This window comes from Chlamydomonas reinhardtii, chromosome 7, assembly GCF_000002595.2.
Source record: "Chlamydomonas reinhardtii strain CC-503 cw92 mt+ chromosome 7, whole genome shotgun sequence".
Classification (NCBI taxonomy): domain Eukaryota; kingdom Viridiplantae; phylum Chlorophyta; class Chlorophyceae; order Chlamydomonadales; family Chlamydomonadaceae; genus Chlamydomonas; species Chlamydomonas reinhardtii.
The window spans coordinates 1,048,993-1,069,859 of record NC_057010.1 but is presented as its reverse complement, the minus strand read 5'-3'; the positions used below and the strand labels follow the sequence as shown (position 1 = coordinate 1,069,859).

General features: G+C 60.9%; 1 protein-coding gene across 1 annotated transcript; it reads left to right on the top strand.

Moving 5' to 3' along the window:
- Positions 1–14: 14 nt before the first annotated feature.
- Positions 15–20,847, top strand: CHLRE_07g319650v5 (uncharacterized protein). Its single transcript, XM_043063955.1, has 51 exons — positions 15–224; positions 902–972; positions 1,111–1,187; positions 1,506–1,569; positions 1,892–1,945; positions 2,150–2,191; positions 2,314–2,424; positions 2,661–2,740; positions 2,881–2,905; positions 3,088–3,169; positions 3,357–3,459; positions 3,577–3,669; positions 4,004–4,141; positions 4,351–4,637; positions 4,875–4,977; positions 5,186–5,280; positions 5,467–5,616; positions 5,920–6,181; positions 6,343–6,513; positions 6,740–6,801; positions 6,996–7,128; positions 7,467–7,582; positions 7,766–7,827; positions 8,092–8,303; positions 8,536–8,688; positions 8,969–9,139; positions 9,466–9,541; positions 9,800–9,927; positions 10,126–10,346; positions 10,585–10,739; positions 10,996–11,153; positions 11,716–12,079; positions 12,229–12,741; positions 12,932–13,077; positions 13,342–13,409; positions 13,651–13,708; positions 13,892–13,917; positions 14,187–14,292; positions 14,486–14,543; positions 14,846–14,877; positions 15,043–15,170; positions 15,503–15,624; positions 15,830–15,996; positions 16,365–16,679; positions 16,892–16,984; positions 17,157–17,249; positions 17,525–17,626; positions 17,915–18,022; positions 18,222–18,359; positions 18,585–18,685; positions 18,830–20,847. Exons 1-51 carry the CDS (start codon positions 106–108, stop codon positions 19,317–19,319), a joined length of 7,002 nt encoding a protein of 2,333 aa, XP_042922523.1. The 5' UTR covers positions 15–105; the 3' UTR covers positions 19,320–20,847.
- The last annotated feature ends 20 nt before the right edge of the window (positions 20,848–20,867 follow it).

Here is a 20,867-nt window from a genome sequence, read left to right as displayed (position 1 = left end):
TGACCGAGCTGACCGACGAGCTGCATGCCGCCTTTCTCCAGCGTCAGCGCGCTCTCTGCGCATTCCCGCTGGAGCTAGGATAAGTCTTACGCTAGTCATAGCGCTATGGAGAGAGACGACGACGGGGGGTCCTCCAGGACTTCAGGGACCGCGTCGAGCGCAGGGCCCGGCTCTCAAACCTCGTCGCAGCGCAGCGACGCCAAGTTTCTCAAACTGCGCGAGAGGTAGGCGTGAGCTGGGAGCGCGAAATGGCATGCGAAGTTGGAACGAACAACAAGAATTGCGCCTGGCCTTCGTCTGATAAGGAGGCTCTGCAGACCGTAGCGCGAGGCCACACAGCAATGGAGTTGTGTGGCGGCTTTTATAAGGCTGCCTGCGCGAGCGTTTTAGTGCAAGCCCGCGGAAGAGAGACCAAGTCCATCGTCTCCTTGGTGCCCCGGGTTCGCCCTGGACATGGACCGCAGCCATTGAACATTAGGGATTTGACAGCGCTGACCAATAACCCAATGAGCACATGAACTTCTCGACAAGAGGGACACGCGTACTTTTGCGCTTCCGGCTCTCTGGCTGGTCGCCAACCAGTCGCCACAATAGCATAATCGCATCGTATCAGTTAGCGGCTTTCCGGCAGGCACAGCTTGACCGGTGCCCTGCCCGCTGGCCGTCCGGACCCGTCGCCCCCGCCACGCACGCACGTGTCCCAGCAGGCAGTTTGAAACTTCCTGTGGGCCAATTGCACATGCCCCGTTTAGGACATAGAGCCTTCCTCGCGGTGCTCAGGTCTGGGATGTCCAGGACTGCTCAATCAGTGTTTTGTACGGCTTGGCGTTGTGAGGCGCACCGTGTAGTGCGGGTACCTCACTGAGCCTTTTCCCTGGCGCCACCTGTTCACACTTCCCAGGAACTCTTCTGAGCGCGATGAGGTGGACCTGTTGGAGCAGAGGAAAACCCTGCAGGAGGGAATCTTCCAATGTGAGCTGGCTTGGGGGCAGGGTCCTGGGTCTTGGGCCGGGTGCATGCGCAGTGCCGGCCCCGACATCCCCGCAAAGGGCATATCACGCAATCATATGCCTGTCGCTGCTGCTCGGCTTGCACCCAAAACCCGCCCAGGCATGTACACGCTGGTACGCCAGGTGGCACTTAGCAGCTGGAAGTTCGCGCTCATAAAGATTGTGCTGGAGGGGCTGGTGAGTGGATATGGATTGTGGGTGTTGTCGACACGCTCTTAGGCAGAACTGTGTTGTGCAGCGCAATTGAATGTGGGGCTGAGCCCCTGAGGTAGGCGAGTCCGGCGAATCCGAGGCAGTAGTGCTCGCGCAATGCAGCTGCAGGCTGGTTCACTCATAGGGGCTGCGAGGAGGGAGAACAGCAGCGTGTGGCGCTGGTGGCGACCAAAGCATTCCACATGCATGCCCACGCGCGTATGCCCGTATTGTACCACATTTTCTGATGAAGACGGACCCTGCCTCGCTCCGCCGCTCACGCGCACTTTTTGCAACCCACAGTGTAGCCTAATCGTCGTTTTCAACCCCAGTATGCGCGCGTGGAAGATCGACACGAACAACCCAGGCAAGTGGGCCGAGATCGTGGGAGGGACGCCGGGCGCGAGGGGGCAAAGGAGGGAGCGAGGCGGCGAGGGAGGGAGCGGGCGAGGGAGGGAGGGAGCGATGAAAGGAGGGAGGGAGGGAGGGAAGGAGGGCAACGACCCCGCAATATCCGATGCGCCTGTCAGCCCATCGCACCATCCGTCCTGCCAATCTATTTCCGTCTCACCACTCAGCCGATTTAAAGATGGTCTTGCCGGCGAGGGATGGCTGAACTCAGGTTGAGTGCACGTCGGCGGCCAGCACAGCTACTGAGATTGACCATGTCACGTTACCGTTGTGCGCAGTGTGGCAGGTCATCCGGTGGACGGTGTGGCGTTCTCCGATCATGAGACTTTACGGTAATTGAGGTTGCTGATGAGCCACATCAGGCTGACAAGAAGTCTGATGAGTGTAACCTCACCGGCGTGTCCGGTCGTACGGCCAGAACAGCCACGCTGCTGCATTTTTGTCACCTGCTCGCACGCCCGCTACCACCAAACCTGTATCAAAGACTTTACTCGCCTCGATACGCCCGGATGTGCCCCTTCGCACGCTGCTCACAGGCTATGACACCTACATCTTGGTTCTGTACATTATGGTTGCAGGTGGGAAGTTCCGCAATCGATCTAGAAATGCCAATCCTGCTGGAGCAAACGGCAACCGCAGCTTTTGCACTGATCTGTTAGTATCCCTACGCTTCTACCGTATTCCTCTTGGCCCGTCGCAGCCGTATTTGTGGCCCTGATGGGGCTGGTGTGGCTGACGCTGGCGATGCGCCGGCAGGAGCACTCCAAATGGCTCAAGACCTTCGCGACCGCGCTTCATGTCCTGTTCGATGGTGGGTGGGTGCGTTTGACGCGTGCGGGGATGGCCGAGTGTAGCAGGTGCAGCTTCGTTGCCACGCTGAGTCGCCCTTGGCATGGGCCTATTGACACAGCACCCGACCAGCGGCGTCAACTGCGTCATACGCCGCTCGTATCGATTGCCTAAGGTTCCTTTGGTCGTTGCCTTGAAATAACGCTCACAACCTCTCTCCCGCCTGCCCTTCGCTGTTCACTTGCACTTGCCCACCAGTCATGTTCATCCAGTTGTACATCTCGTTCTTTGACTACTTTGTGTTTGCGGCCAACTGCAACTTCACCAGTCCCGTCAAGGTACGCGGCGCAGCTTGTCTACGTCATGGCCTGTACTGTTGTGACGACCCTGACACTACTGCGCCAACTGTCGGTGCACACATCCTTCCCATGGTATGCTTGCACCTGACGGCGCTTGCCTCGTTTAACTCCCTGCGCAGAATCACGTGTACTTCACGGATGTCAGTAAGTAGGGGCGTTGGGTCAGCTGTGCCCTGTCAGGATCAGCTGCGGAATACCCTGGCAGCACTGCTGCACCGCACGCATACGGCACCCAATGTGCCAATCTCTGCCCCCCCTTCCTCAACTAATCATGATTGCAACCCCACCCGCCATGCCTGTAACTCCGTCCCGCGCCTTAAACCCAGTGTGCTTGGCGATGCCGCACATCCTGCACTTGAGCGTGGCGGGGGTCACCGCGTTCCTGTTCTTCGCCATCACAGCCTTCATGTGAGTTGGCAAACGGGGGGCATGGGTGCCCTTTAAGTACCGTATCCATACTTGGGCTGTGTGCTCCGTGCTTGTGATACGGTATGGCAGAGATCGCGCCCACCCGGGGCCCCTTCCCTCAGGTGCTCCCCGCTCTTGCTGTGGAGACCTGTCTCTCATCTAAACCCCTTCCTGCTCCATCCATCAGGGTCATCGCCTCGTCAGACCTCAACCCTGTATCGCGTGGGTACTTAGCCTCGCCCGCTGCTGTCACGCGACTGAAGATCCTGTGCGCAAAAGCCATCTACGTCGTAAGTCTGCACACCGCTGTTGCCGTAGTTTATGCAACCCCGCCCCATTCGACAGGCGGGCCTGAACGCAAGCAAGGGCACTGACACGTGTGCGTGTCGCTGCCCTGCCGCCCGCAGATTGTGGCTGACGATATGCAGAGCTGGCCCAAACCCCAGGCCATTATCATCCTCCTCAGCGTCCTCCTCATCTGGTGGTGGAACTTCCGAAGGGTGGGTGCGGTGGCGGGTTCGTTTGCGGCGTTGCGCTCTCAGGTGGTAAAGGGCCGCGGGCTTTTGGGTTGCGGAACTTGTATCCGCCGCTCAGAGTTGGACCGTGAGCACCCGCCGAGGTAGGCTTGAGAGGAGGCACGCGCTTACTTCGTTTAGTCGCGTCGCTGCACTCCCGCGGAGCTGCTCGTGTTCGTACATGGCACGTGACACTCTCAGAGGGCGCATCAGGGAGTATCTGGGTTAGTCATGTTCACCTGCGGCTTCTCCCATGCAAGACTTGTTCCCAGCACTTGCTGGAACACGCTCTCATCCCATGACGACCAACTGCCTGCAGTTGCCCTTCTACCGACCGGTCGTCAACGTGGTGTGGTGTTCCATGTGGTCGGGCATCCTGTACGTGGCTGTCCTGCTCGCTGTGGTGGAGTTCAAGAGCGGCGTCAAGACCATTGAGTATCGCACCGACATGACGATGGTGGGTGATGAACAGGCGCCGCTGCATGCATCCAACCCACGCCGGCACGTGTGCATCCAACCCACGCCGGCAACCCGTTGGAGCTTGAATCATTTGCTCACCTCTTAGCGCCCTCTCCCTTCCACGGTGTTAATGCTGTCGGCTAGAGTTCTAGTCCACACTCCGCAGCCTCCAATTCCGCTTCCCCACCTGTGCCCGCACATGTGCAGAATGTGCTGTACGGCATCTTCCCGGTCATCGTGGGAAGCTGGTTTGTGTGCGCCGCACACAACTGGTGGGTGATGCGAGCCTCCAACAAGTTCAAGAACCTACCGCCGGGCGTCAAGCTGAGTCGCGTGCATAAGGTAGACGACCCGCAAGAGGTGGAGGTGCTCAGTCGCGTCATGCGCAAGTTCGACATCGACGGCGTGGTGGACGAGGAGACGGGGGCGCTGGGTGAGACGGTCATCAAGGCCGGGCTGCAGGCAATGCCCAACTCGCCATTCCTCTACATCCTGTGAGTCTTACTGGGTGGTGGTTCGATCGCGCTGGCGGTCTGCTGACCGAAGGAGCGGGAACGTCCTGACGCGTTTCTTAACAATCATACGCTTACTTGCGTTGGTACGGGCACGTGCCATATCGTGACTTATTAGTCGGCGCACTGGCGCACTGCGCGCTGCTCACCACCACACATGCACCCCAAGTAACCCCTTGTTGTTGCGTTTGGAATAAACTAAACCCAACTGCCCCACAGCTATGCGAACTTCCTGCTGGAAGTGAAGAAGGACGGCCCCGCCAGCCGCACACAGCTGCAACTAGCCGCCAAACACGGGCCCAGCTTCATTGAGCGATACCAGGTAGGTGCTCGTACGTGTGTGTTGTGTGCGATGCGGCGTGCGTGGCATCTTCTCATTCATGCACCTGCGGCTCGTACGTCCCGCATGCAGCGGTTGCTTGTGGCGCGCCTATGCCGCGCTAGCACGCTGCCCAGCCACACACCTTGAGCCGTTCTTACGCGCATCTTGTTCTCAAATGTGGTTTACACGCTTTGCGCCGCACACACAGATCTTCTGCACGGGCGAGGCCAGCAAGAAGCTCAAGGATAGCCAGGATGGCGGCATGGACTTGCAGGCCTACATCGAGTTCAGGCGCAACTTCAGGTGCGGGCGTGTGTGCGTGCGCGTGCGATGTGTGTAGCGAACGCACTAAAAAGCAAAGAGGACCAAAACCGTGCGCGCACATGTGACGGGGGCGGGCACTTTAACCAGTTGTCGCTGGTCCTTACCGTCCCAAACTGTGTGTGACCTCTCTACCCGTTCGCCGCTCTCTCCTTCTGCTGGCCACAGGGCGGTGGTGCGTGTACACAAGGAAGTGCTGCTGCTACAGGCGGAGCTGTGGGGGCTGCTGGCCAAGTCGTCCGTCAAGGTGCGCGAAGTGGACAAAGCATTTGACGAGCTGGAGGCCGGCACACAGCGCGCGCACCAGGTGTACAAGAGGTGAGGGCTTATGCTCGAGCGGTGTTGGGTTTGCGGCGGGTTTCCTTACTTGTCTGAAGGATGTATGTGGGGATGCGTGTGCGGGCTGCCGACATTGCCGCCAGCAAGCTGCGGGATTGCAAGGCGGGATAGTGCGGCACTGAGTTAGAGCAAACACAAGTCATGCATCCTCATGCGGGCATGCCCTACCCCGGATGACGCACGTCAGCCGCCGCCCGCCGAATCAACCGGCATGTGCGTACGTGCGCGCGTTACTTGTGGCCTCTCGAGCTCTTTTGCCTGACTGGCCGGCTCTCCTCACAGGGTGCTGGAGCGCTACCCAACCAACGGCAAACTGCTGCGTGTGTACGGCAAGTTCCTGGAGGATGTGAAGCACGACCCCGTGGCAGCCACCCGTGCCTTCGCCGAGGCCTCGCGCAACGGCGGCGGCGACGCCATCATGAACCTGGACCTGAGCGCGGTGCAGGGCAACCCCAGCAAGCCCGACTTCCTGACGTCCATGTCCATGGAGGATGACGCCGTGATTGTGATCAACGCGGAGGGCACCATCATGATGTGCAGCCAGGTGCGTGCGTGCGTGCGTGCGTGCGTGCGGCCTTACTACAGCACTGCTCGGTGTTACTTGCCTGCGCCTCTTGCACTGCTGTCCTGCTAGTCCGGCTCTGTCCTGCTCATGGGTATACTAAACCTACCATTTGACACGCACGCCTGTCCGCACGCACACAGGCGGTGTCGCGCGTGTTTGGCTACGGCAAGGGCGAGCTGGAGGGCAGCAACGTGTCAGTGCTGATGCCGCCGCCCTTCAGCCAGCGCCACGCCTCCTACCTACAGCGCTACGCGGGTGGTGGAGAGCCGCGCATCCTGGACAGCGTGCGCGAGGTCATCGCGCTGCACAAGGTGCGTTGTTTTGGCTGGCTCGTGCACCACTGGCTTGGCGACTGCGTGCGCTGCTGCTGCTGTGCGTGCGCGTGCGTGCGTGCGCTGTTATAGTTGGACTCAGTAGCGCTATGTGTGAAGGGGCGGGCACGAAGCAACTGGGAGTTCGCTGGATGCTCAACTGTGAAGCTTCCTCCGGTCGGAATGGTGCCGTTACGTGCTTGCCTTCCGTAATCGAAAACCGCAGGAGCGCTACGTCATGCCCATGTCGCTTTGCGTGACCAAGATGAGTGGTACCGGTACCGACAGGTGAGGCGGCAGTGCCTGCGGCAGGGACCTACCTAGATAGGCGCTACTACCGTAATGTGTGTCCGTCCGGCATTGGCCGACTGCCTCCATGCCATGCACACGAGTACACGCATGGCCATGTATGAGGCACGCACCGACCTTCACCCGCCCTGCACCCGCATCGACCTCCACCCGCCTTGCACCCGCACCCGCAGTGTGTTCCTGGGCGTGGTCCGGCCCATGGCGAGCAGCACGCGCAACGTGCGGTGCTGGGTGGCGCCCTCGGGCGTCATCTTGTGCGGCGACCAGCAGTTCGCAAGCATGATCGGCGTCACGGAGGGCGAGGTGGTGAGTGGCGGCGGCGGGGGTGCGTGCTGGTGGCTGCATTTACTGATACGCGCCGATACCGAGCAGGGCAGGACAGGCTCCAGCGGCACTGCACCCGTGACACCCGCCGCGCACGCGTGTACATGCTTATAGCGTACCAAGCGTCTGCACCTTCTGGCCTGCCCAGCTCACCTCGCGCTAGACTGGTTTGGTCAGGTCCTGATTGGGTTGAGTGACAAAACCCTCCCCCTTCCCCAACCCACCTACACCCCCCCCCCACCACCACCACCACCACCACCACCACCCCACTACCACCACCTCCACCCCACCACCACCACCTCCAACCCCCCAACCACCAGGTGGGCCGCACGCTGCTGTCTCTGGCCGCCAGCCCGCCCTCCGACATCGAGCTGCTGCTTGAGCGCTGCCGCGACGCCACCGCGTCCGAGCTCGAGTCCCGCACCATGACTGCCAGGTGTGTGTTTGTGTGTGTGTGGGAGGGGGGGTTGTTAATACCAGCCCAAACTAAACCGGAGGGGATGGGGGTCCTGCCATTGAAGATATAAGCCTTGGCGGCACGGAAGCCCCTGAACGACCGCAGTAATACTCATCCTTAAATGCCCCTTTCGCCCGCCTCGTTCGTCCCATCCACGCGCAGCCTGCTGTTGGCGCACCGCTACCTGGACCCCGTGCCCGTGGACGTCACCCTCGGCATGGCGGGTGAGGCAGCAGTGAACACACACACACACACACACACACACACACACACACACACACACACACACACACACGTGCACCAGTGGCGCTGTTGCTTGGGGGGGCGGGGGGCGGCATGATGCCCGCTTGGTCATGACAGCGCAACGTCCTTCAGGTTGCTGGCTCGCACCCTATTAGCACGGCATTCCACGCTCGTGCTCCTTGTTACCATGTGCACGTTTCGCCCCACTCATCTTTCCGTCCCCACCCGCCCGCCTCATTTGCCAGGCACGGACAACCAGCGCATTTACGTGCTCACGTGCAACCGCACCGACGGCGAGGAGGGCAACATGATTGTGGTGGACACACACATGCGCATGCGGTTTTGCTCGGCAGGCGTGTCCACACTGCTCGGTTTCCCCATGCGCAAGTTGGCCACCATGAAGCTGGACCAGCTGCTGCCGGCGCCGTACAACACACTGCATGCCAAGTGGCTCAAGGTGTGTATGTGAAGAGGCCTGGGGGGTTAGGGTTGTGAAGCGGGGCAATAGGGTCGCTGCAAACACGTGTGTGCCCTGGCACGCTGCAACCCCGCACGCACGAAGCATGCACACATGGGTGGCAATCGTTATGTTAGCCTTTGCACCTATGGATCTGGTCCGGCACACGGTACTCAGCACCCAGTCTTGATTAGTTCGTGTCCTCTCACGTTCCGCTCAAAACCGCCTGCAGGACCCGCCCGTGACGCCCGCCATCACCAGCTGCCGCTCGGGCCGGGTGGTGCACCTTGTTAACGAGAACGGCAACCAGGTGCCTGTGCGAATCAAGGTCCGCAGCACCACCGGCGGCCAGCAGCAGGACGGCATGTCGCTGTATGTGGTGTCGGTGAGTGGCCGGGCGCCAGCGGTGGGCAGTGGCGGGGAGGGGTGTTGTTGTACATGTCAGCCCAAGCTAAACCAAACCGAGCTAAGACGAGTGGAGCACAGGTAGAGGGGGCATAGGGGGGGAATGGTGGCGGGCAGTGGCGGGGGCGTTGGCGGTCAGAGCCTCAGAGGCAGGTCTTGTGCCCTTGATGTCCGGGGCATGGAGCAAGGAGGTATCGGTGCACACCAACCGACCCACGCAGCATCAATGATTCGCGTTGTGAACATTTCCTTCACTACAGATCGACAAGGTGCCGGCGGATGAGCTGTACGACGAGAAGCGGTTGGTGGTTACGACCAGCTTTGACGGCCGCGTGCTGGAGGTGAACCGGCCCGAGGCGGAGCTCTTCGACTTCCGGGCTGGCGAGCTGCTGGGCCACAGCCTGCATGACTTCGTGGACGTGTTTACCGAGGTGGGCAGGGCAGGGGAGGAGGGATAGAATGGGAAAGAGAAAGGCAGCGGTGGGCAGGGAAGGGAAGCGAAGGGAAGGGCAGGACACGGCATGGGGCAGGACGGGGAAGGGAAGGGAAGAGCAGGGGCTGTTGAGGTTGCCGTGGGCACGGGCGGAGTCTGCATGCGCGGCGAGGAGAGCTTGGTTTGGGACTGGGGGACACGCTTTCTCTCGCTGGTTGGTTGGATGGTGTGGACTACGGCATTGGCGGCTTCACGAGTGACCGCACCCGCACCCGCACCGCGTTACTTGTTCCTCTGTTCGGTATCCCTGTACGGCACCTGCAGTGGCGTGACCGCAACGGCGCCGACCAGATGCAGCTGTTCATCATGGCGCTGCTGGAGAAGGAGAAGGAGACGCCAGGTATGTGTGCGTGTGGGCACCGTGTGCGGGGCTGTGGTGCAGAGGCATCAGCTAAGGGTGCGAGGCGTGCGGCGGAGGGTCATGTACGTGGCATGACGTTGGAAGGGGTGGGAGTGCACGGGTGTACCGCTGATTATGTTATGACCTGGCATGCATCCAGCGTGTGCCCACACATGATATGCATCGACCGTAGGGAGGCGAAACCCGTGCATATGACTGTGTATGTGTGCTTGTGTGCTTGCGCTTCTGTGCACACAGGCTCTTCCTGGCGTGTGCGTGTCCAGGCGCCGCCCACTGAGGCCGCGCCGCACCTGCCCGCGATCAACGGCGCCCAGATGCCCGGGGCCAAAGGCGCCAAACGCGTCTCCCGCTCCGCCTGCCTCCAGGTGCGTGCGTCCGTCGCGCGCACAGCGGGCGCCCATCAGGCAACCACTAAGCTTGCAGTGCACATGATGAGCATCTCAATCCTGCCATACCTACCGCAAAACCACGTTACCCTACCTTTCCGCTTGTGTTTTCCTACCACACACACACACACATGCAATCTTGTCGTTTCCCTTGTACAAACACACGCGCGTGCGCAGGTGGAGCTGGATGAGAGCGAGGTGTTGGACGAGGACGGCAAGCCCGTGCTGGACGAGTTCGGGCAGCTCGCCATCCGGCTGCGAGTCACGTTGTGGCGGCGCGATCTGCTGGCCGGTGTGGTCGAGATGGACGAGCAGATGGTGATCAAGAAAGCCAACATCATGGCTGGGCTCATTGTGGGCCTGCCTTCCTCCATCCTGGGAAAGAAGCCGCTGCAGAAGTGAGTGCAGGGGGCAAGGCAGGGGGGGAGCGGTGTGTGGTTTGGGTAAGGGGCTTGCGGCGCTTGTGCGCGATCGCTGCGGGTAATGGCGCTGGTGGTGCTGGCTGAACGGCGCGTGTGCATGGGACGGGCTGTCTGGATCGCTTGTGATGCTTGCTGCCAGCAGCCAGCTTCACCATCGATGGCAACTGAGACCTGTATGCATACGATTCACTGAAATGCGCTTGTGTGCCCGCAGGTTCATTGACGGCGTGGACGCCAACACCACGTGGACCCAGCTGGTGGAGAAGCACTCCAAGGGCCACAGCAAGAAGCGCTCTGCGCTCAAGGGTGCCGCGGACCAAGGCACCGTCAGCCCCCAAATGGCCTTCATTGGGCCGCACCCCGACACCGGTGCGCGCGGCAGATAGACTTGTGTCTTGCAGTCTTTTGTGTGTTGCTGGATGGCCTCCTTGTGCGTACCTGGCCTGCGGTCAGTGCGTCGTCAGGTCGCATGGTTGGGTGCGGATTGCCGGACTGCTGCTTCTCATCACCAGACACGTGCGCCGTGGGTCCGCGCCGCATACCGCCCGAGTCCCACGAATGCTGCAACTTGCTGACTTGTGTTGGTGACGCGCTGCCCCTGTTGACCTGCACATCACGCACGCAGGCAACATGCGCATCTTCCTTCAGGGCGTGTCGGCTCTGGCGCCCGGCGGCCGCCCCCGCGTGACAATCACGGTGCACCCGGATGTGACATTCGCCGCCGCGCACGCTGACCTGATGCGCGTGCTGAAGCTCGACCAGCTGCTGGCACAGGCGTCTCAGGTGTGTGCGCACACACACACACACACACACACTCTCTCTCTCTCGCACACACCGCCGTCTGGATGGGCGGGCTTCGTTTTGCTGTTTTAACACACACGCGCGCGCACACACACACACACACACACACACACACACCGAGATCAGCAGGCGGGCTATTGAGGCTAGGAGTCCCCGGGAATGTTGTGGGTCAGCATCGGTTTGCACCCTTGGGAGCGTGTGGACACTAATCCCCAACCAAGGTTAGGTAGATGGGCGTAACGGGTTTTAGGGTTAGTGTGGTCTCGGCTCGGCAGGTTGGCCAACTGTGGTAGGTACGCTCTCAAGATAATGCGGGGGCGTAACTCTGCATCGAACTGCGCGTATTGTGGTTTCCTTGTTATTTTTTACACACACACACGCACATACACACACGCGTTTAGCTACGTGTCCCCCGCGTATGGTGCAGGCTGCAGCTACCGGGATAAGATGGGGCTGGTGCTGATGCCAATGCACAAGTGTGCATGCGACACTCGCACGCATGCCGAGCTGACTCGTCCCCGCCGCGACACATGCACACGCACAGGTGCACCGCCAGCACCTGGCCTCCCGTGGCAACGAGGCCGCGGGGTTATCCCGAGCTAACACACAGCGCGGGCAGCACCCGCAGGGCCAAGCGGAGCAGGCGCAGCACGAGGGTGCTGACGGTCACCTGCGCGCTCCACCGGAGGAAGGCATGGACGGGGCCGCAGGCAGCGGCGCCAGCGATGCCGCAGGCGGCGAACAGGGTGCCGGCGACCAGAGCGAGGATGGCGAGGGCGAGGGCCGCGTGTCAGATGATGATGATGATGAGGTGAATCCGGCGGCAGCAGCTGCTGGCGGCGCGTTGGACGACACGGGTGGCCGTGACCTGGTTGCCGAGGACCAGGCCCGCCTCCACCGCAAAGCAGGTGCGTTCGTGTGGGCGCACTTGGGCGTGCGGCTGTTGCAGCAGGGGATACCATGGCATGGCCGTGTCGCATGCACTCCATCTTGCGTGCGTGCATGCTGCTTCATGCGCTGCTGCCGCGGAATGACACCCTGGGCGTACGCACCGCAGGCAGCAAGTCCGAGTTTGTGGAGCAGTGGGTGCGCACCCTCACCAACCGCACCAGCGGCGGCCTCGAGGCGGCAACAGCAACAGCAACAGGCGGCCACCAGCATCACTCGCACGAGCGACGCGCGTCAGGCCAGCAGCAGCTGGCACCCTCCCGCTCCAGCTCCAACGTGCCTCCCAGCACGCCCCCCACGGCCTACGGCGCAGCGCACAGCGGTGGCCTCTTGGCAGCTATCCCCGAAGAGGGCGTGCTGGCCCTCACTGAGGCCAGCCGACACGGCGGCGATGCCTTTGGCGCTGCCAGTCGCCAAACGTCTCGCTTCCTTGAGAGCCCTGTAGAGGGCAAGCAGCGCGGCGCACCGGCGCAGGAGCTGATGATGGGTCCGGATGCCGCGAATGGCGGCGGCGGCGGCGGCGGCGGTACCGGTGATGACGCCAAGGGCGATGGGTGGGAGAAGGGCAGCGAGGGCGGCGATTCGAGTGCAGACGGCAGCCAGGCCGCCAGCGGCATCTCCAGTGAGTGAAAGTGATTAGGCTGGGGAGGGAAAACACTTGCAGGTTTTTGATAAACTGCTACCCGCCCTTTTCGATCACACGGTTCTAAAGTTTGTTTGGGTCCGGTGAATTCGTGAAACGTTACAAGCACCCAGCCACACGCGCACACTCACTTTCACACACACACACACACACACACACACGGACACAGGCGCCACGGACGGCTCCACGGGCGGCACGGAGCTGCTGATTGACAGCCGGCGCGCGCGGCTGCTCAAGGCGCTGAACAAGATGCTGCTGGGGCCCACGCTGGCAGACCCCATGGAGAAACTGCGCGTGCACAGCTACGTGCTGCTGGTGCGTGTGTGTGTGTGTGTGTGTGTGTGTGTGTGTGTGTATATTTGTGGGACGGATGGGGGCATGTGCCGCTCTTCTTCGCTCGCTGTGCAGGACATGCATTCGGCGGTGCGCATGGGTAGTATGTGCGCGCGGGCGTGCATGCGCTCGCGTGTTCGTGTATGCGCCTGGGTGGGCAGGGTGCGTCTGGCTGAACGGGGAAGGTGTCAGCAGTAAGCGGCTCACAATCAAGGGCTGCACATGCCTGCATGTGCATGCGCGCAGGCGCTCATGATGATCATGCACATCGCCTCCTACATCATCATCAAGCACGAGATCGACAGCGAGTACCAGTAAGTTGCGTTTTAGGTAGGCTGCCAGCAGCATAACGGCCGTGCCTGCCGCAATGTGCATTATGATCTCAATCAAGCACCGACATCTCGTAATGCCTGTGAACCTGCCTGCCGCCATCATTCCTGTCATCTTTAGATCCGTTGCTCTCCCATATATCTTATATATTGCCCCATACTGCCCCAGCATGATTGCACAACTTGCCTAACACTTGCGCGCGCCAACTTATTAATCAAACCGCAGCGACGTGCAGCTGGTCTACCGCCAAAGCCTGGCCATGGACCGCTCACAGCTCATCGTGGTGAGCAGTGATGATGTGTGCGTTCGTCGTTGTACGTGTGTTCGGTGCAAATATTCAGTACGCGTCAGTAAGTTCAGCAGGGCTCGCTATACAGACAGCTGCTCAAGTTGCGCTGCTGGCTGACCTTGAAACGGCATGCATCCATTCAACACGCACCACCCACCACTCCCGAAATGCCCGCAGGTCCGTGCTATGATGGGCGCATACTGGTGAGTTATGACGACCATGCCCGCGGCATTTATTACTCACACACCCATGCAGCAGCAAAACTTGAGTCAATATTAGCTACCGTTTGTGGCGCACTCTAATTTCCCAGGTCCAGGTTGACGACCACGCATACAAATCATACGCAGCATGCGGATGGCGCATGTGGCCTAGGGCCGTGCACGACGGACCAGCTGCTTTCTCACCAGTGTATCTGTTGGGGTCTGCCTAAAAACCCCTGGCCTCGTGATGTGATGCTGTTTGCGAAATGCAGCGCGAGGGACAACGTCACCGCCAAGGTGGGCGTGTGCGCCAACTCGCTCAACTTTACGATCGGCAAGATTACGGAGAACATTCTTTTCATGGAGAGCCACCATCAGGTGTGTGGTGATTAAGCTTGATGAGGGCCGTCAGGCTGTCAGATGGGTCAGCTGGGTCGGCATGTTGGTGCAACAGCACCGCCAGCGGCGGTTGTGGGAGGGCGCTGGGCAGGCCGCCAGATGTTACATTGTCTCTTTACTTTCCATTCATGCTTGTGCCTCGACCTATCTATCATCGAACCCCACCCCGCAGTTTGTGTACATGGGCGACTCATCCGCCAAAACAGTCAAGCTGTCCGGCCGGGTGTACGGTGAGTGCGGCTGCGTTGCGACCTTGTGTGGCGGCATGGCATGAGGTGGCCATAATGTTGGGCTTATCTAGGCGGGCGGTCCTAGCTAGGCCTGGGGCGATTCGGGCAGCAGGTCGATCGCGCACATGGTTGCGGATTCAATGAATTGGTTGGGCCGCTGCAGGCGCGCACAATGTGTTTCAGTATCCCAAAATCCGGTATCCCGGAGTCCAACTCCTGTGTGCTGCCGAGGCATTGATGAGAGTCAGTGTTGATTTGACCACGGGCTTACTCCGTGCCGTGTACTGGCCTTGCACTTGCAGACGCCTGGACGGAGCCTGACTACCGATACAATGTGAGTGCTGTTATAATTTGCCGTGCATGCGTACTGTATCGCGCGTGCGTGCGCCGTGCTAGTTGTGAACGTACATCTCACCGACCCTAACTACGCACATACTATGGCACATGCGTGTTCCCTACCTCGCTTATGCACACCCACACCCACACACCACGCACACAGGCCTGGATGGACACAGCCAACCCCCGCTTCTACAACCAGACCGGCGGCGTCTGGATCCTGGGCAGTCGCTTCATTGCGGCCGCGAGAGAGGCCATGTTCTGGCTGCGAGCGCTGGGGGCCGAGTACAGGTGCGGCGGCGGCGGGTGGTGCGTGCGCGGTGCGTGTGGGCACGTACGTACGTGTATCGGCTGTGCATGCCTTGATTGATTGTGTGTCACTGTGCTGACTGCGGGCGGGAGTGCCAGCGGGCGGAAGGGCGTGGGTGCCTATCCCTCGGGCCCAACCCCCGTCCCATCACGGTGCACAGCCGCACAGTCCCACGCACAAACGTAAACCCACGCACAAATATATACCCACACGGCGGACACATACGGTATGCACACACGCACATACGTTTGCAATCCTAACATACACACACACACACACAAACACACACACACACACATGCAAACACGCACAGGCTGCACCGCACCTACAAGTTCCTGGTAGACAACGGGCTGGGGGCGCTGTTCACCTCGTACGCGCACAGCCTGGATCTGCTGGTAGACAGCGCCTGGAGGAGCGTGGACGACCTCAAGAAGGGTGCGTGACTGGGTTGGCGGCGGCATGCCCGCAAGCCGGCTTGCTTTGGATGCTGACACGCACCCCGCCCGCCTACGCCCTGCCTCTATCTACCGAGCTCTTGCTCTTGCCCGGGCGCGTACCGTACCTCCATCCCTCCCTCACCCGCCACGCACGCACGCGCTCGCCCACCCGTCCACCTGCTGCCTTGCCGTTCATCCCGCAGTGCTCATCGTGCTGCTGGTGGTGGAGGGGCTGGTGGTGCAGCTGGGCTGCCTCATCTACGAGTGGGTGCTGGTGCAGCGCGTGGAGCGGGCGCGTGTGTACCCGCTGTTGGCCATGGTGGGGCTGCCGGGGCCGGTGCTGAGGCAGATGGGCAGCAGGGACGCACAGGTGCGTACGGTGGTGCGGTGGGGTATGGGGGGGGCGGGGGAGGGGGGGAAGGGAAAGGGAAAGGGAAAGGAAAAGGAAAAGGGAAGGGATAGGGACGGGATGGGGGGGCGGAGGGGAAGGGATAGGGAAGGGATACGGGGGCGGGGGCGAAGGGCGGGGCGGGTCCCGGTGATGCTTCGCCTTGGAAGGTGGGCGCGGTGCAGGCGTGATCCCTATAGTTGGTAGCCTGAGTGGATGGGCGATGAAGGAGCAGAGGTTCTGAAGATGGATGGGGCTGTGGGTATCTTGTGCTTTACATCGCCGACCGGGCGCGTACGCGCACACCTGCCGCCTTACCCAGCCCACCGCACCTACCCGCATCACCGCAGCTGGCGCTCGACGAAAGCGATGATGATGATGACGGAGACCAGAGCGACCAAGAGGATGAAGGCAAGGGCGGAGGCGGAGCCCACGACGATGCCGCCTCGCAACAGGACGGTGGCGGCGGCGATGGCGGCGGGGCCTCGGGCAACGCCCTCGCAGCCAAGCTGGCGGGGGGCAAGACGCAGAAAGCCCTGATGGTTGGGGGCTCGGCGGATGGCGTGGGCGCGGCTGCGATTGCGAAACACGCAACGGACGAATCCTCCGCGATGGGGAACGGCGAGCATCACCACCACCACCACCACCACCACCGCCACAACAAGGTAAGACGGGCAGCAGATGCAGGGGTCCTCGCAGAAATGGGCAAGTCAGCAGGTTGGTGGCGTGCGTGCAGGCCGAGAGCGCATCCCGCACATGTTCCGGCATATCAGGTCCTAGTAGTACCGGTAATCAACACTGCGCGATGTGTCGTATGCGTACGGTCTAATCCCGTGTTCGGGTATGCGTGCCTTGTTCCTTTCTTCCTCGGATGCAGCACGGAAGCGAGTCGGGCGCGTCGGGCGCCGGCGCCGTGATAAAATTGAAGGAGGCGCGTGTGGAGGGCCTGCGTGTGAACGGCAAAGACCTGGTACGGTAACGTTGGTGTAGAGCATGATGTTTGTGCGTGGTCTGGTGCCATCTTGTGCGTCAATAGATAGCGTCTCGTATGCCTGACTGCCGCCTCCGCCATTGCCTATTGGTGCCTGCGGCGGGCCCTGTGTCATTACTGATGCCTGCTGCATGTTTGCATGCATGTGCAGATCCCCAACCGCGTCAACGTCATCACATTCATGGCTCCCTTCGCGCTGTGGAACATCGTACTCATTGTCATCTACGCCATCAGCTTTGTTCAGGTCGGTGTTGATGCGTCTGCGTCCGCAACAACCTGCCAAGGCCGCTGAAAAGGACGTACCATACCTGAGAGGGGCATAGTCTTCCCCGGCTAGCTTGTGTCTTGCTAGCTCACAGCTCCACGCATGCCATACACGCTGTTCCGCTGCGCTCGTGGCACGACCTGACGCCCCGCCCGAACCCCTCCGTGCAATGCCACTCCTCTTCAGCACGCCAGTGCCTAACTAGTTATGATTGTAACCCACCCGCCGCCCCACGCACATCCTCGCGCACGCAGCTCAACGGAATGCAGCAGCCGCTGGCATCCCTCAACATGGCCAGTCGGGTCATCTACCGCTACACGCGTGTGCGTGCCGTCGCCTTTGGCTTCGTGTCGCAGGTGAACGCGCAGCGGTGTGTGTGTACGAGATCACAAGTGAAGAAACACGGGGGACTATATGTATGCGTGTGTGCCTGTCTGCAACTGCACCTGGGGTTCAGCTTATATTAGCTCACGTGGGTTTGGTCGACACGGGCTGTGTCAATGTCTTTGCTTCAAGTCGCCAGTATGAATCCGAACAATCCGCCTGTACAATATTGATGGCGCCCCGCGCTACGCACCTGACGCCAGCATCATGCGTGCCTGCGCTTACAATTCGCTGTGTGTTCTTGTGTGTTTGGACCCCAGGACTCCATTGCGGAGCGTGAGTCATGGCGGGAGCAACTCGTACGGGAGCTGTCGTATTTCGAGTCGGAGTACAACAGCCTGATGTACGGAGGCACGCCCATCACGCAGGTTCGTACGGCTGTACTGTACAGCGGCCGCAACTTTCGTAACTAGTTTGTGGCAGCTCGCGCACCGAGCCTGGGCCTTGCCTGCGGCCCAGACGTTTCTTACTTCGTCCCCGAGGCGTGGGGTGGCGGGCACGCTCTTGTAACGCTGCTCTGTTTACCAGGCTTGTCACACGCATGACATGCATGTTTGCTTGCCGCAGGTCAATGCGATTTTCAACAAGCCTGTGCCTGCCAGCACCTTCGCGTCCGCCTCCTTCGCGTCTGAATTTTTCCGTGAGAAGCGATGCTTCCGCTACGAGCAGGACACGTGCTTTAAGCCAGGCGACCAATACTATGAGGTGCGTGCGTGTGTGTGAGTTGCTTGGTGGCCGTTTGGGGAGGCTTGGGGTGAGAGCCGGGAGAGTACTTGCGTCATTGCGTGCCTGAAGCATGCGAGATGGACTCTTCGTACGGTACCTGCGAACAAAGCGGGGAGCGTGTGTTTCGGTTCATGCCAGTTCAGACGCTTGCTGCCCGCCCGCCCCGCGCCGCCAACACGCCGCCAACCCTATCACCGCATGCAGGTCACACACAACGGACTAGATGTCATGTGCCGGCGCATGATCTCTGAGATGCACCTGCTGACGCAAGACTCCGACCAGGATGTCGCCTACAACGGCTCCAGGTGCGCGCGTGCGAACATGGCTGCTTAAAGCAACCGCTGGTTTTAAAACCTGGCCCCCAGTCTCCACATATGATACTCAAACACACCCACACCACCACCACCCCACACACACACATATGACACTTCACTCTCGCCCCATCGCAGGTATCTGTACATGTCGTCTGTGGGCGGCTACGACCTATACGAGGGGCTGCAGCAGGCGGCCGAACTGTTCGTCAAGTACTCGGAGGGCCGCTACAATGACGTGGCCACGCTGCACGCCATCCTGCTGGTCGTCTGCATCGTGCTGGTGGTGGGCTACCTGCTGCTGGTGCTGTGGCCGCACCTGGGCCGCGTCAAGTCGTACGCGGAGCGCCAGGCCGGGCTGCTGAGTCACGTGCCCCCCGAGGTGGACGTGCGGGGCCACGTGAGGCACGTGCTGCGCCGTGCGATGGCCACCATCGGCTGGCGCCCCAGCCGCCTCGTCGGGGGCCGCGGTGGCACCGGCGGCGGCGGCAATGGTGCGGGCAGCGGGCGGCGGAGGGCGCGGCGGTCGTTGGCGCTGGGCGCGCCGAGTGCGGGAAAGCAAATGAGTTCGGAGCTGGGCGCGGGCGGCGGCGTGGTGGTGGCCGCGGGCATGCCGTCTGTGGCGTGAGCAAGCGGGCGCTGAAGTTTGCGGGGTGGGGCTGCTGGTGTGGCTTGCTTTATAGAGGGCCCGTGAGGCGTACCTGTCACGCCGCGGCGCCAGAGAAACAATAAATCAAGCTGCCCGTGTGCGGCGTGCATGCCTGAATTGCTTTGTCAACATTTGGTCAATGCGGGGCCCAGAGCTAGCTGGTGGGTGCTGCTGCTGACGCCATGCCAGCATCTGCTGGGGCGGGCGATGGCGCAGCTCAGCCCAATGCATGTTACTGTGCATCGACGAGCAGAGTGGAGCGGGGAAAGTGGGCGAGGCGATGAGTGAAGAGTCGCTTTCTGATGCGTGACCGGGCTGTTCAATGCCCATGAATAACGTTTTCGGCTTCAGGCCTCGGATGCAAATGAGTGTGAGCGGCGCGTGGCACGGCTCCTGCAAGTATTTGCAATGCGGGCCCGCGCCTGAGCTTCTTCCTCTTCATCTTTATTTGTTATGTTTGCGTTCGCAGCTCGCGGTGAGAGGCTTGAACGTTTTGGGGTGAGGCCCCAGTGTGAAGTGGCACTCGGGGTCCCAGTAACCCACAAACACCCCTGCTGTCATGGCAGGACCTCCCGCCACCGACTGACAGATGCCGCTGGCAAACAATTTATGCACACACGAATACCCACAATAAACTGTACGGTAACACCGTAATGGAGAACCATAGTTCGTTCGTGGCGGATACTCGGCACCAAGTGACACGGTTACGCGATGCTTGGTCGGGCTTGTACGGGAGTCGCTGGGTTATGTGAGCTGGGCTCCTGCAAGAGCCCTTGTACGGTACCGGTATTGGGGCGCGTTCCGAAGCCATTGTGCCGATTGTGGGCAGGCGCGCGGGCGCTGAGGCACGGTTGTGGTAGGCGATGACCTTACCCGGCCCGCCCGGGCACACGTAGGATGGAAGTAGGAGGAGAGAAGCAGTCCCTAATATCCATTGTGCCATCTCTGGCGTCTGCCAGTCCGGCGGCAGACCGGCGTACGATCCGTGACATGAGTAATTGCACAACCTGGTGCGGCTTCGTGCATGTCTCGCCCTCTTACGCCGTTTCTTAGATGGCTTGCTGGTAGACGCTGGCGTAGGCTGCTTCGGTGTGGACCGCGCACGGTGGGGGCAGCGTGTCGTACACGACAGTGACACTCCGCTGGCAGGGGTGGGTTGTACGACGACTTAATTGCCACGGTGCCAGCTGTGCCGCAGTGGGTGAGCTAGCTTGCTGCGGCCGCGTGGATGCATGTTCAAACACGCCTGTTGGCCAAGCACGGTGGCGGCTGGAATATCTAGGGTTCTAGCCTGACTGCCAAACCCAGTGGCGGCGAACGGGGTCTTTAGTACATGTTTAAGTCTGAAGCCTTGCCTGCGCAGCCCGGGCAGCCAGTACTCCCAGGGGTAGCTAATTGGCCGGCGTTGATGCGAAACGTGTGCAAGCAGACGTGTACAGCATCAGGAGGCTAGGCAGCCATAGTAAGGCCAGCCACATTTCCGATCCTATGAAACCCTATGCAGTATGCACGCAGCATCACAATGGC

What these genes read in the sequence shown, in the direction of transcription:
- CHLRE_07g319650v5 (XM_043063955.1), top strand. Translation starts at nt 106, where the DNA reads ATGGAGAGAGACGACGACGGGGGGTCCTCCAGGACTTCAGGGACCGCG. An exon ending in GGCCGCCAGCGGCATCTCCA is followed by an intron (nt 12,742 to 12,931) that starts GTGAGTGAAAGT and finishes ACACGGACACAG; the next exon opens with GCGCCACGGACGGCTCCACG. An exon ending in GCGCTGGGGGCCGAGTACAG is followed by an intron (nt 15,171 to 15,502) that starts GTGCGGCGGCGG and finishes AAACACGCACAG; the next exon opens with GCTGCACCGCACCTACAAGT.